This window comes from Lontra canadensis, unplaced genomic scaffold (assembly GCF_010015895.1).
Source record: "Lontra canadensis isolate GAN:19392208 unplaced genomic scaffold, GSC_riverotter_1.0 scaffold51, whole genome shotgun sequence".
Classification (NCBI taxonomy): Eukaryota; Metazoa; Chordata; class Mammalia; order Carnivora; family Mustelidae; genus Lontra; species Lontra canadensis.
The window spans coordinates 13377145-13391119 of record NW_022631045.1 but is presented as its reverse complement, the minus strand read 5'-3'; the positions used below and the strand labels follow the sequence as shown (position 1 = coordinate 13391119).

At 45.8% G+C, this 13975-nt stretch overlaps 1 protein-coding gene across 1 annotated transcript in view; it reads right to left on the bottom strand.

Moving 5' to 3' along the window:
• The window catches only part of FAM124A (family with sequence similarity 124 member A), a 38149-nt gene extending 27290 nt beyond the window's left edge, over positions 1 to 10859 (bottom strand). The window contains exons 1-2 of the mRNA XM_032873889.1: positions 10650 to 10859; positions 2153 to 2184 (exon numbers count right to left, since the gene is read on the bottom strand). Of these exons, the coding sequence (XP_032729780.1) occupies positions 2153 to 2184; positions 10650 to 10714 (97 nt within the window). The 5' untranslated portion in view covers positions 10715 to 10859. The remainder of the gene's footprint in view (positions 1 to 2152; positions 2185 to 10649) is intronic.
• Between the last annotated feature and the right edge of the window lie 3116 nt (positions 10860 to 13975).

The window sequence follows — 13975 nt, the reverse complement described above, 5'->3', positions numbered from 1 at the left end:
AACCTTCTCTCTACTCAGTCCTCTGAGTGTGATTGTGCAGTTTGTGGGGAAATGTGGTTTTAAAAATCTACTTGGAAAATAACTCTTTATGATTGTAGCCTGTCAAACCTATGTTTTAAAGGACAGATTGAAGACTTCAGACTTTTTTTTTCCCTTCTTCAGAAAGGGTCCACTCTGTTATCTTTACTAACTGCTAAAGGGGCCTTCTCTTGCATCTGGGTATGGTCAGTGTTTATCCTCCTGGCAGAGAAGAGAAGCAGGCCAGGCAAACACTAGACTAAAGACAGCCAAGGGCCCAGCAGTACCCACTCAACCCTTCTTCCTGCCCAGAACAAGGACGTGCTGCCTGTGGTCGAGGCAGCCGTTTTGTAACTCTGAGGCAACTCTAAGAACAGAAGCCAAAAGCCAAGCAGAACAATGAAAGGAGCTTCTACTTCAGACCTGCATGGCCGCCTTCTTCTTCTTTTTTTTAATGTTAGAGGAAAACAAATGCCGACTTGAGTCATTATTTTTCCTCTATTATTTATAGCCAAATACATTTCCTAACTAGAATATGAAACACATACCCATCCTCACCAAGAGGTCCCAACACTGAAGACTGATGCAGGTATCACCAAGTATTTAAAGAGAAAAGGAAGAGCAATAAAAGGCTATTGATCCCAGTTGCACCAAGAGAAATTTCAACTCTGAGATCGCAATTAAAATAATGGAGAGGAAAGCCTCCCAAACCAAATTACCAGTTTCACTGACAAGAGAGATGCTTTGTTGTGACCCAGAGGACTGATGTGAGAGCTACAAATTGAACAAAGGCTTTGGGCAAGTATTTCACAAAAAATCATTCTTAAAGAAATGTAGCTTCTGGGCAAAACTGAGTGGAATGAAAATAGCAGCAGAGAGAGAGTTCAAGAGAGCTTTCTTGGATTTTTAGGAAGGCAGAAGCTTCGGGGAGGGAATGCAAGTCACTGGAGCATTATTCTCATTATTACTAATGGTTCTTAATAACTAAGGGGCAATGTTGGGTCTCCAGTTGGCTAGAATGATCAGAGATTACTCACTGCAGTTATACTAATAACTAAATATAATTTGACACTAAATTACAATTCCAGAAATACAGCTTTCTGCACAGTCTCTTATTGCAAAGGAAAACTAAGCCAGAACATCAATAAATAGAATAATCCAATTAAGTGTCTTTCCATTGGGGTACTACTTAGAATTGAGAGTTTAACAGGGAAGATAGAAAAAAAAAAAACCAGTATCTACTGAATCAAATAATCAGGGCTTTTACTGGAAGAAGTTTTTTTTGTTATTTTAAAATAGGTGTTTAATTAATCCAAATGGCTTTGGTCATTTACACAGTGATTTTTTTTTAAAGATTTTATTTTTTTACTTGACAGACAGAGATCACAAGTAGGCAGAGAGGCAGGCAGAGAGAGAGAGGAGGAGGCAGGCTCCCCTCTGAACAGAGGGCCCGATGCGGGGCTCGATCCCAGGACCCTGAGATCATGACCTGAGCTGAAGGCAGAGGCTTTAACCCACTGAGCCACCCAGGCGCCCCACACAGTGATCTTAAACACTGTGAATTGTTCCTAGATATGAAGCCTAATTTCCCATGAACAGATTTACCTGTCAATTAGTATTTAATACAGACATCTTTTTCTATGCTTACAGTATGTTTATGAACATATTCCCAGTCACCTTTCTTAAACCGTATTGATAACTGCCTATGCTATCCACCTGCAGATGCAGAAATACAAGGGAGGACATTGGCCCAGCAGATGAGCTGGGTCACCCAGGGGTCTAATGAATGTGTTCTGAGCTGTTAGCCTACAGGCAGCGGGTACTTGATAAACGTCTGGTGATTGAATGAGTTACCTGGGATTATTCGGAGAAGCTGTTTTAGAAGCATCTGCCCTAACAAAGCCTGGGCTGGTTCCTCTAGGCTCAATTTCCATAGGGAAAGTAGTGGCATAGCTAGTTCTGAAATCAAGGGACAGTTAAATTCTCCAGGAAAAGCCCCAGCTTTCAGAGTCAGAGAATCCAGCATCATACACTTTGGCAAGTATTCCTTGGGTGATTCTTCCATTAAAGCATGGGTTCCCCAGATAGACAGGATTGAGAAGCCAGTGCCGAAGGACATTTAAACCATACTTACTGCTGGTGGAGGACATGTGGCTGTAGTCAGACCTGAAACACAAAACCTTAGTATTAGTAGGATTAGACACTATTTTTCTGTATCCAAATGAGTTCTTCAAGCTAGAATTTTTTTAAAAAGTCAGGGGTAAGTAGCATTTACATGGTAAGGACCTGTAGCAAACGAAAAACCGTAGCGCTGGGGGCTTCGGTGCAAAATAAAGTTACGTCTGAATTTGAAGGCAACACATTCAAGGCACATTAGAAATCAGGGGTCCTTCAGATGGGCTCTGTGTCTCTCCAAGACGGGAAACTAGCTAGTTCCTGAACCATCTAAATTCGTTGGCGAATTCTCAAATGGAAGCTTATTCCTCTGGGGAGAAGGCTCGAAGTCTTCAACACATTCTCAAAGGGATTCACGATGCCCCCCAAAGGTGAAATCACTGAAAATGAGCACCCTTCAAGTTAGAGTGCATCGTGGGGATGTGTTTCTTTGCTGACATGAGCAAAGCAGCATGAGGGGACCCTGGCTTGTGAGGGCTTGCTTCCACAGGCAGGGTCTGGCTGGCCATTAGGAAACAAAGGCACAGTGATGTTTGACTGATTTCAGTTCCAGCTGAGAAGAAATCCTGCTGTACATTACAGTAACAGGATGTGGGCTGTGATAGGGAAAGGGAAAAGGCAGTGTTAGGGCCAGGGTGAAATTACCCATCAGTTTCCAGGCTGAAAAACCAGCTGCTGGCACTCGGCCTCTGTGAGGGTGGGCATCTGGCCAAGGATCTGCCTGCTTAATCTCTTCGAAGTTTCTGCTCTACTTGTGTGGCTGGGAAGCCTTCCCTCTCTGGCAACATATCTGGTATAGAAGCTCTTGGTTTTCTCCCCACAGTGTCCCAAAGTCATTCTCAGTAAGGAATTAATCTCTCAAGCACAAAGGGATTTATTCTTCAAGGTGGTGGATAGGGGACATCATTATGCAAATAAAGTAGTTAATTATGTTTAATTTTCCACAGATACACTTTTATTTACTTAGCCTCATGTTGCTTTTCTTAAATCATTCAATTTTCACTCCATTGACTTTGTTACCATATATACAAAACTTCAAAAAAAATAATAAAAAGCACACCTCTTACTAGTTAAAATAACCTATATTGCTCATGCAAAATGATGCACTGATTTATTGGTAGGGGAACAAAATGGAAGAAAAACAGCATGCGGTTTTCTCTTTTCAAATGAACTGTCTTAGTAGTTACAGAATGACTGAATCTTAAGGCTGAAAAAAATAGCAACTATTAACATTTGCATATCCCTTTATGTATTACAAACTGAATCTGCCTATATCTAACCCACTTTTTTATGTTATCAGTTAGGAAACTAAAGTGATACCATTGGCGAGGAGACCGGGAGGTGGCCAGTGGACCTGAAGTAGGAGTGCAGGGTGATGGCAAGGCAGGACCTGGAAGGTAGGACAACTGGCTATAGAGCATTGCGACATGCTGGCTAAGGGAGATGCAAGACAGGATCAGATGGTCAGGATGAGTCACCCCCAGAGTGGATACATTCAATTCTTTCTCGAACCAGGCAGGGCATAAATTAACTTTAGGACCAAACTTAGAAATGTGGTAACTGTGTGTTAATATTTTAGTTATTTATTCGACATACAGAGAGAGAGACAGCGACACAAGCAGGGGGAGTGGCAGGCAGAGGGAGAAGCAGGCTCCCTGCTGAGCAGAGAGCCCAACATGGGGCTCAATCCCAGGACCCCGGGATCATGACCTGAGCGGAAGGCAGACGCTTAACCGACTGAGCCACTCAGGCACCCCTGTTCATTTTATTATTAGAAATTTGTCAGTATTTTCAGCTAGGATATTCCAATATTCCCGAGGCAGATGGGTTTCACAAATGCATGTATTTTAAAGATCCGCATACAGATGGAGATGAATGTAGAATGAAATTTACATGTGAAACCTATTTTGAGAATCTTAAGGTGTAATGGTAGTAATTTAGGGCAGGTGCTAGCAAAGCGAACATCCCTGCCACGCATCTCTCCGTATGTATTTCTTGTGACTAAAGGCACTGCCTGGGTCAAGCCTGGCAGCTGGTCAGTCTTCTGTCACTCTCGCTCCACTCCAGTTCCTTCCCCAAACAGCAGCCGATCTTTGCAAAGCACAAATCTGATCATGTCACTCTTTGGATGAAGTTCAAGCACAACATAAAACCCACTTTTCATGAATGATGGTCTCTGCCCAGCTCTGCAGTCTCATCCATCACTCCAACTTCCATCCCTGTCCCCCATCAAAATGGAAATCAAACAGGAAGAAAATCCCCTAAAACCTTTTGTTGCTTTCCAGCCTCTGATTCTGTTTATGAAATTTGTACACAGTTGCCATAATGATGGAGATAGAATTTTAAACTGCTTTTTTCACTACGCACCATCACAACATGCTGCTACCTAGTTCTTATTATTGTAATTTTAGATAAAGTGATGTACTATAATTTATTCAACCATTTGCCTTTTGTTTGCTATATGATTGTTTCTAATTGTTCACTTTTGCAAACCACACGATGATGAGATACTTGCATATATATATATATATATATATATATACATACACACACACACACATATATATACATAAACATTGATATTTACTTTCTTTTCCTAGGAAAAATGATCATGATGGGAAATGGGAACTGAGTCAATGTACAAACACTTTTATAGCCCATAAAATACATTCCAAATAACTTCAAAAGGTTATTTATGGGAAATATTGTTGGTGAAAGACAAACTGTAAAGCTTAAAACAATTTTGTGCTTAAACAGGTTCAAACAATTTCAGATATTGTCTATAGTTCTCTGGAGGGGTAAGTTACCCCCAGCTTTTTTTAGGATAGGAGGGAACAGCAATAGGGCACCTGTCTTGTGAATCCTGTTTATTGGTCTTATATCCTAAGAATTTACCCACCTAGCTCTGAATAAGACATTCAACTCTGTGAGAATGAAGCCTGAGAGGTGAATCCATGAATTTTGGGAAGAAAAATGTATGGGCACATGATACAGATAAGCAGAATGATGCAAGGATTAGAAACTTTCACACATGGAGTAAACACATTTATAAACATTACATTTATTTGGTATCTCTGCCAATCATGACCAGAAAGTTAGATGCAGTCCCTTGACTGCCTTTTAATTACAATTATACATACAGGGGTTAAGTGTAAAGGGGTCTGCACTTAAGATAGTTTATCACTGTCAGCAGCCTACTTGCCCATATAGGTATAGGCTACCACCTTAAATTCTCTTTTTCCAGGAAAATCTTGGCATAAAAATTGATCTTGGCATTTTAATAATATTGATTTTGACGTTTCGGTAAAACGTCAGCTCAGTGCATCACGAACCACATCTGTTAACTCTCAGTCCATTGAATTAGATGCCATGGTAGCTCAGAGCTAACTAGCTCCACCTTGAACACAAAGATAATCGAGTACCTAATAGATCATCCTGTCTTCTTTGCAAGATTTCCCCCTTTACTGTTCTCTAAACCTGTCCCGTCTTCAAATTTATTCCCCCATTCGTTCCCGTTCACCTGCTTATAAACTCCAGCCCTGTGAATTGTGTGCTATCTCTAAATCACAGTGAAGAATCAATTAAAGGTCACCCAAAGGGTATGGTAGGAGTATTTTTTCAGAAGCTCAGTGACAAGTGACAGGGAGGTGGAGGCTCATTAGTGCCAGACAAACTTGTGAATTAAAATAATGCACCAGATATGGTCCTATTTGAAAGAGTGGCTCAGATGCCATATTTGGGAGACATCACAAAGGAAACACCCACTAAAAAGCATTCATCTTACTTTTTGTCTTTTATTTCGGTTTGCAAAAACACAGCTTGTCCCTCTGTTAAGAGATTCTGTTTCTTGGGGTAGTTTACCATAGTCAGTAGCTGGCTTGCCAGTTTTTTCTAACGAAAAATACACAGGAGCACAAAACTTGCCTTCGAGAGCATTTGGAAAAGGGGAGCTCCAAAATGACATCAATTCCCACAGAACAATACTAGTTAGCTTTTAGCCTGGCCTGTACTAGGTGGGTCAGACAGCAAAGATATTTCAAGCAAAAGAAAATGTCTGAGTAGGAATCAAGAATTAACTGCCCATCGTTCCTGGAGAAGCAACTCTGCTAGGTGGGAAGCATGCCGGAGACGCAGGCTTAAACTGAGCCCACCAACTAGTCATGTACCCTCCGAACCTCCACTTCCTTATGGGTAAAATAATTATACTGAGACACATCCTATCATCTCGCAGATGTTCTGAAAGGTGTTCAGATTGTTCGTGGCATTTAAAAACCATGGACATCTACTGTGATGAGTATAAAGAACATAGGATCTTGAGTGCACCCAGAAATATACATTTTTATTATACAAAGCTCTAACTTTGTCATTCGGAGTCTTCTTCACAACAATACTAACAGTATGATGAGAAATAATTTTCTGAGGGTTCACTTATGCCAGACTTTAAATGTATAGACTAATTTAATTCTCACAACCACCCTGTGAGGTGGGTACTACCATTGTCACATTTTACAGAAAAGAAAACTCAGGGCATGGAGTTGAACCCCAGCAGCCTGATTCTGACTCTCACGACTCTCACTTTCAAAGTGATCAGCACCACCTGCCCACTGGCAGCGGGACCCAAAATGTTCTTGGAACCTTTGATCACGCTGCCAAAAAGATCCATAGTCAGCTCCACATATACCCCCAAATCCTTTGCTCCTATGTTTTGTTTACGCCTGCCTGGCAACAGTCCCTCTCTCTCCCTGACCATCTCGACCACTCACCTTCTCCCTCTGCCTGCCCCTAAGGTAGTTGAGCACTCCTGCCGGGAATTTGATAGCAAGCTAGGCTGGGACCTTCATACATTTATAATCATTAATCTCGGTTGGGTTCTCACTCAACATTGCCCAAGCAACTATTTCAAATCTCCACTTTCCTGGGGAGGGGGCTGCATTTGCCCAGAACGGAAACCTGTCTTCCCTGCTAAGCTATAAGAAGAGAGCTTTCCCTCCTTCTACCCAAAGCCCATTGAGCTGAGAGGTCTGAAGTCCATCTGCCTTCACCCTTTCAGAAAGTGGACATTACAAACCATCAGTTTTTCTCCTATATCTTTATCTGTGCCCCCCCTTTTAAAAAGATTTTATTTATTTATTTGACAGACGGAGATCACAAGTATGCAAAGAGACAGGAAGAGAGAGAGAGGAGGAAGCAGGCTCCCTGCTGAGCAGAGAGCCAGATGCGGACCTCAATTCCAGGACCCTGGGATCATGACCTGAGCCAAAGGCAGAGGCTTTAACCCACTGAGCCACCCAGGCACCCATATCTATGCCCCTTTTTATAGATTCTTTTCTATAAGCATCTCTTTACAGGAGCCTAATTATTGCCTATGCTTTGGGAATCCTTCCCGCATCCCACTCTCCCTTCCAGCTACCGCCTCTCCTTACCCTCCCATTCTCAGACAAAGGGCTCTGTCTACCTTCTCTTCCACACAGTCCACTCCTTCCTGGAGCCAGGTGGACCTGGCTTCTGCCTCCACCTGCCACTGTCCACGGATCCACCTTTTCCTTCATTACCTGCATTTGCAAAAAAGGCACTTCACATTCCTTAAGCTTAGTGAGTTTCTCAACCGCACAGCACAGCCGATGCCTTTCCCTTCTTCCCATTGGCTTCCCATTAGGACACCTAATCCTTCCTCTTGTCGGTGTCTCCTTTTTCTCAGGCCCCTTTCTCAGCTCCTCCAACTCCACCTGGCCTTTAAGTGTTGTCATTTCTCAAGGCCGGTCTTAAACAGTATCTGCTTTGCAGTCGTTGAAAAATCAAATGTGTTAACAAAATATTAACGGCTCAGTCCCCAGCACAGAGTAAGATGCCGGGTGTTTACTATCTTTACTATCTTTAGTTGATCTCATCTACTCCTAGGACTGGAATGGCCATTTTTTGGCTGACCATTCCCAGGCACACTGTCGTCACACCCATATCCTCTCTGACCATCTCTCTAGATAGACTCAACCACTGGCTCATCATCCTTGCTTGGCTCTCTCTCAATACCTCGGATACAACACGTTGAAAATGAAACTTCTCCTACCCTGCCCAAATGTGGTGGCGAGGGGACTCACAGACTACTTCGAGAATCTGGTGAAAAGTAAGTCTTCTTCCCAAAATTCACAAAGAATGTCATTTTGAATGTGACTTCAAGCCATTCATGGGCCTCAAGTTGAGGACCCCTGCCTTAGCCGATGGGTCACCTGAGCCGAGTCTTAAAAGAAGATAGTTTCACCTGGTGGGCAGGCATGCCAGGTGGAGAAGGGCAGAGCTGGGGAAAAGGGCAGTTTGACAAAAGCAGAATCAGAAACACCTTGCTGAGGTGGCTTGAGGCAGGATACAAGGGTGGGGTGCTGAGACACAAAGCCAGAGAGACAGAAGGGGACCCTATCACATTGGGACTTGTAGGCCACACTAAGCTCTTTGTACATTAGAGATGACAGAGCCACTAAAGGTTTGGGAGAGAAGCATGATCAGATTTGTATTTTGAAAATAATAGTGATAGCACACATGTGTAAAGTCTCCCCAGGCAGCTACATGAAAGCTGGGGGTGAGTTTTGGAAAAGCCAGGAAATTATGAACAGCTTTTTGATAACCAAACCAAAGTGCACGAGATACACAGATAGGTGGCAAATACAAGATCAGGAACTATATACTGAAACTTCTTAAGCACGTACCATTTTACCTTCATCTTTAGCTCAAGGATGCTACTGAGGTAATACAGAGTCTTTAAACAATTCTATTCTGTCACAACAATACACTTTAGGGCAGAGGCAGTGAAGAGAAGCTCTGGTGTCAGTATGTTCAGCAAGCCCCTCCCAGCAACCCTGGCAGCTGTCATGCTTTTTCACTGGGATCCAAGGGTACAATTGCTCCTGGGTCAGGGCTTCTCCTCCACTTTTCCAAGAGAGAAGCCTTGGGAAAAATACCTGTTTTAGGTGAGCTCTGCAAATTGAAAATGAATGGACCAGTTGGAGCCTTATTTTATGCAGCTGAAAATGAGCCGGTTAATTTCACTTTGTTTCTTCTATTCATGGTCTAGCTAGCTAACTGGGGGGGGGGGTGTCAAGGATCTTCAATTACAGTTGATAAATGCCACATACACCAAGTGTGGGGAGAAAACAAGGGAGTTCTGTATTTGGAATCAGGTTACTGCTCCAGAATGTAATTGGGTTCTATAGGGAACCGTAAGTAATCTCAAATTTGGATAACAGCGAAAGCCCATTGCAGAGTACTTGCTGTAGGGTGTAAAAGTGCCAGATTTGGGCTAGGAATGGGGGGAGGCTGCAAGGAAGGGTGAGCCTGGGCAGGCAGGAGTGACTGTGTCACTCAGAGGGCAGCCCCTTGTGCCCGCTCTAGCCTTGGGCCCCCATCCTGTCTTCTCCAGGCTGCCAACCCCCGAGATTAGTCTAAATCTCCCCAATGTTCCATGGAAGAGGGTTTCTGTAATCTGGGCAGCTCCAGCCCATCTCCAGGGTTCTCCAGAGAGGAAAGGACACCCTTTCCTCCCGGATCAGTACCGGCATCCTGGATGCTTGCTGACTCCGCACAGGAAAATCCTCTAGAGATAGGAGCTGGGTGGAAGCATTTACAATGACATTCATCTCCTAAAAGATACTCCATCTTTTGTCCCACTCAGGAAAATGGTGTCGTTGGGAGAAGGCTAATTAGTCTCCAGAGGTAAAGGTTTGGGCCAATTGTTTGAGTCCGTTGAAGCGATGAGCACATTTCTTTAAGCAGGGCTACATCACAGCACCAACTTCATCCCACCTGTACCCAAGGCTGGGACAGGTGGGCAGAGAAGTTTGGCGGGGAAAACAGGAGTTGCGGAGGGAGTCTCAGCAAGCACAATAAAGCCATGAAATGAAAAATGTCATCCTCTTATATGATTTCTGAAAGACTTTTAGGTGCCAGGTGTCCTATCCTCTTCTCATCCCCAATCCCTCATCCCAGACTCCGGGAGCGGCGGGGCTAGAGGAATAAAGTCCTCGCGGAAGGCTGAAACAAGTGCAAGAGCATCTGTTTCTCTAGCGATGATCTCGGGGGGACATTGCATTCGCCTGGTATTCCACATCATCTCAGTGATAACGGGGGCAAGAAGGGGTGGTGTGTGGTGGTGTGCGCGAGGTTTACTCCGAACCCTGAGTCCTTCCACTTTTCTCCCTCCCCCCTCCCCCGGGGATGGGTCCCGCCCCACCCGGGGTAACTACGGACCACGGGGCTCTGCCCTCGGAGCCTGCCCAGGAGACAGCCGGCCCGCCACAGCCCCTCTACCTTCCACCCGGGACCAGGCAGGTGGGGGAGCCCCCGCGGCCCCATCCGGGCGGCAGCGGCTCCGGCTCCGCCGCGGGGTCGGAAAAGGTCCCGGCCGGGGACCCGCCGCAGCGCAACTCGGAGAGCGCCCCCCGCCCACGGCCCGGCCCGGCGCGGCTCACCCTCCGGTCTCGGCGCCCGAGTCCACGCAGTCATCCTCCTCGCCACCGCCCGCTTTGGGGTCCATGGCGCGTTCCCCGCCGCGCTCGGCTCGCGGGCGCCGGCGTGACCCGGGGCGTGCTCCCTGCGGGCCGCCCCGCCCAGCCCCGCCTAGCCCAGCTCGAGCTGCTGGCCGGGCTCCCGCGGAGCCTCTCGCGGCCCGGGCTCCGGGAAACAACTCTGGCGCGGGCCTTACTCCCCCGCGCCGCGCCGCGCCCTCTCCTGGCCGCGCCCGGCCGGCCACTGGCGGCCGCTCCCGCCCCGCCCCGCCCCTCGCCGCTCGGCGGTGGGAGCGTGTGTGTGCGCGCGCGGGGTGCGCCCGTGAACTAGGGCCTGTGCGCGCGCGCGTGCCGGTGAGCGAGACCGCGGGCGCGCGCAAGAGGGTGTGTGCGCGGGGCGTGAGCGGGTGCGCGCGGGTGTGCGCAGGCGAGCAAGGGCTTGGGCGCGCGCAAGAGGGTGTGTGCGTGGGGCGTGAGCGGGTGCGCGCGGGTGTGCGCAGGCGAGGAAGGGCTTGGGCGCGCGCAAGAGGGTGTGTGCCCGGGGTGTGAGCCGGTGCGCGAGCGTGTGCTAGCTTGGGCGTTGCGCGCCAGTGTGTGGTATGAGTGCACGAGTGGGCGAGGTGTGTGAGGTGCGTGCGCCTGTGTTGTGGTGTTGATATAAGTGGGTGGGTGAGGTCGATGTTTGTGCGGGCGCTGAGCGTGTGTGCCGTCTGTGCTTTGTGACCACGTGTGGTGTGTGAATGGATGTGTGTGTGCATAGAAGCCGCCCCTCTCTCCTGGGCCCAAAGCCCCAGTTTTCTGCGTCCCATGGACTGACACGATGTTCCAGAGCCCCAGAGCTGGGAGCAGCACCGAGAAATAGGGGCTGCACCTTGAAAGCAAGGAGGGATCTGGTTACTACTGGGACTAATGGGAACCTCTAGGTGTTTTCTCTCAGTTCCCTCAGAATTGGCAACACTGAATTCATTATCACCTTTCTTAGTGCAGGTCTGAGTGGCTTCCCAGCACCCAACTTGACAGTTTACAGTGTCATGCATTCTTTTGCTATTAAAAGAAAAAAAAAAAAAGGCTTCAGAAATAAAGACCATTGGATGTACCTGCATTCAGGAGCCTTTCCAGTTAAGAGGATAATCGATGTTTGTAAAGGACTCTCCACCGCCCCCCCGCCCCCCCACCCCACCCCTGTTCCTTGGAGTGAGGTTATGATCTCTGTTGGAGGGGCACACCTCTTTTTAGTGAGGTGAGGCTGAATAGAAGCTTGAGGAGAGGCAGAACAAAACAACTCACATTTAATTTTGACAGCTCTGTCCAAGCCATTGGAAGGCACTCATTTCTACTTTCTTCTGTTTTCAGGCCAAGTTACTTAACTTCTATGACCCTTACTTATCTGTAAGATGGGGCTATTGATATCTACTCTATAGCCTACTGGGAATTTAACGAGATTTTAAAATTTAATTTTACATACATGTAAAAATACTTAGCATTGGTCCTGATAATGTCAAGCAATTGTCACAGGCAGCTGTCATAACATTTAAAGCACAAGCTAGCTATGTTTCTAATTTCAACACGCAAAGCAGTGACAAGATATGTCTTAAAGAGGAATCTATTTTCTTTTCTCTCCTTCTCTCCCCTCTTCTGTTCTTCCTTCTTTACCTAATTATTGCTCCTTTTTTATTCATATCTTAATTAAATTACACAAAAGAGGAATCCAATGAATAAAAGAATACAAGCACAATCTCATCATTAAGAAAAAAACACAGGAGAAGGTGCCAACCTCAAATCTTAATGAATTATCTTTACTGAGTGTAAGATCCTTGCCATGCAAAGCAGAAATGGATGTATTATACTCAGTTTGTGCTCATTAGCTGCAAGAAGGAAGTGTGTCAGTTCCTTAGGGGAGATTCCCCTTGCCCCACCCTATATACTGATTTCTAAAAGGAAATTCTCACACAAGGCAAAATTACTACACATTGCCATTAATGACCATTTGAAATTGATCGATTCATCCAGTAACTATATAAATACCAGACCAGAGGGTGAATTCTGGATACACAAATAAGGGAAAATGGGAACAGATATGATGCCTGCCTTCATGGAGCTTGAATTCAGAGGGGGAGACTAATTAAATTACATACACTAAGATATAAAACATAAATGAAGATTAAATACTCCAAAAAGAATGGTGTGCCCTGAGAAAGAGAACATTATTTAAAATGGGGTGTCAAGGGGAATGCTCTCTCGGGAAGGGATATTTTAGCCCTTCTCTGCCTCCGGGCCTTTGCACTTGCTCTTCCTTCTTCCTGGAATACTTTCTCCCAGACTTTCTGTGAGATTCCTGCCATATGTCCTTCAGGACTATGTTCAAATGGTCCTTTCCTCAGAGAACCCTTCCCAGCTAAACCTAAATCCTAGCATCCCCTTATTCTGTTCTACTCTTTGTTATAACTCTACCAGGCCCTGGCATATGAGAGATTTATTTACTAATTACCTGCTCTTCCCTCCCTGTAGAATGCCAGCTCCACAACAGCAGGGACTGTTGGGTTCACTGCTACATCCCCAACATGTGGGGCAATAAATGTGTTCGTGAATGAAAGGGAAGCAGTCCCAGGGAGGAGGCAGGAGTGAAAAGAGCTTTCCAGATGGAGAGACCAGGGAATGTGAGGCAGGATAGGGCACTAAGCATTCAGTTAGAGTGGAAGAAGGCTGGGTGACGAGAACACAAAGTGGCAAAGATAGTGAGGGATTTCTATATAAATGTGACATCTCCGGGAAATGAATAGACCATTAGAGCCTATTTGGAAAGTAGAAGGACACATAATGTCAGTGCAATCAGATGGAAGAAATTGATAAAATGTAACAAACATTCTACCATGTTAGTGTCCTTACCACCATGAGGAAAGCTACTTTGTCAATCTTGGGTAGGGACAATTCATATTTGAATTCGCTGAATACTCAGGAAAGGTCGATGAAGCAGGTTTATCTTTTCATTTTACAGTCAAGGAAACTAAACCTCAGTGAGTCTGAGTGCCTTGCCCCAGGCCACCCAATGCACAAGCGGAGGAGCCCAGTGGATCATTTACCGTGCGTGGGATCTCTGTCACCTACCTGGAAGGCTAATGTGTGGCCCAGTCACATCCTCAGGAGGATGGCACAAGAGAAAGGGTGGAGAAAAATGGTAAACTAAGTGCAGCCCTTGGAGCGGGGGGGCAGGGGAAAAGGATGCTACTTAAACTATTTCAGGTCTTCTCAAAAATCCAGAAAAAGGTCAGGCCAGACCAAAAAAAACAAAA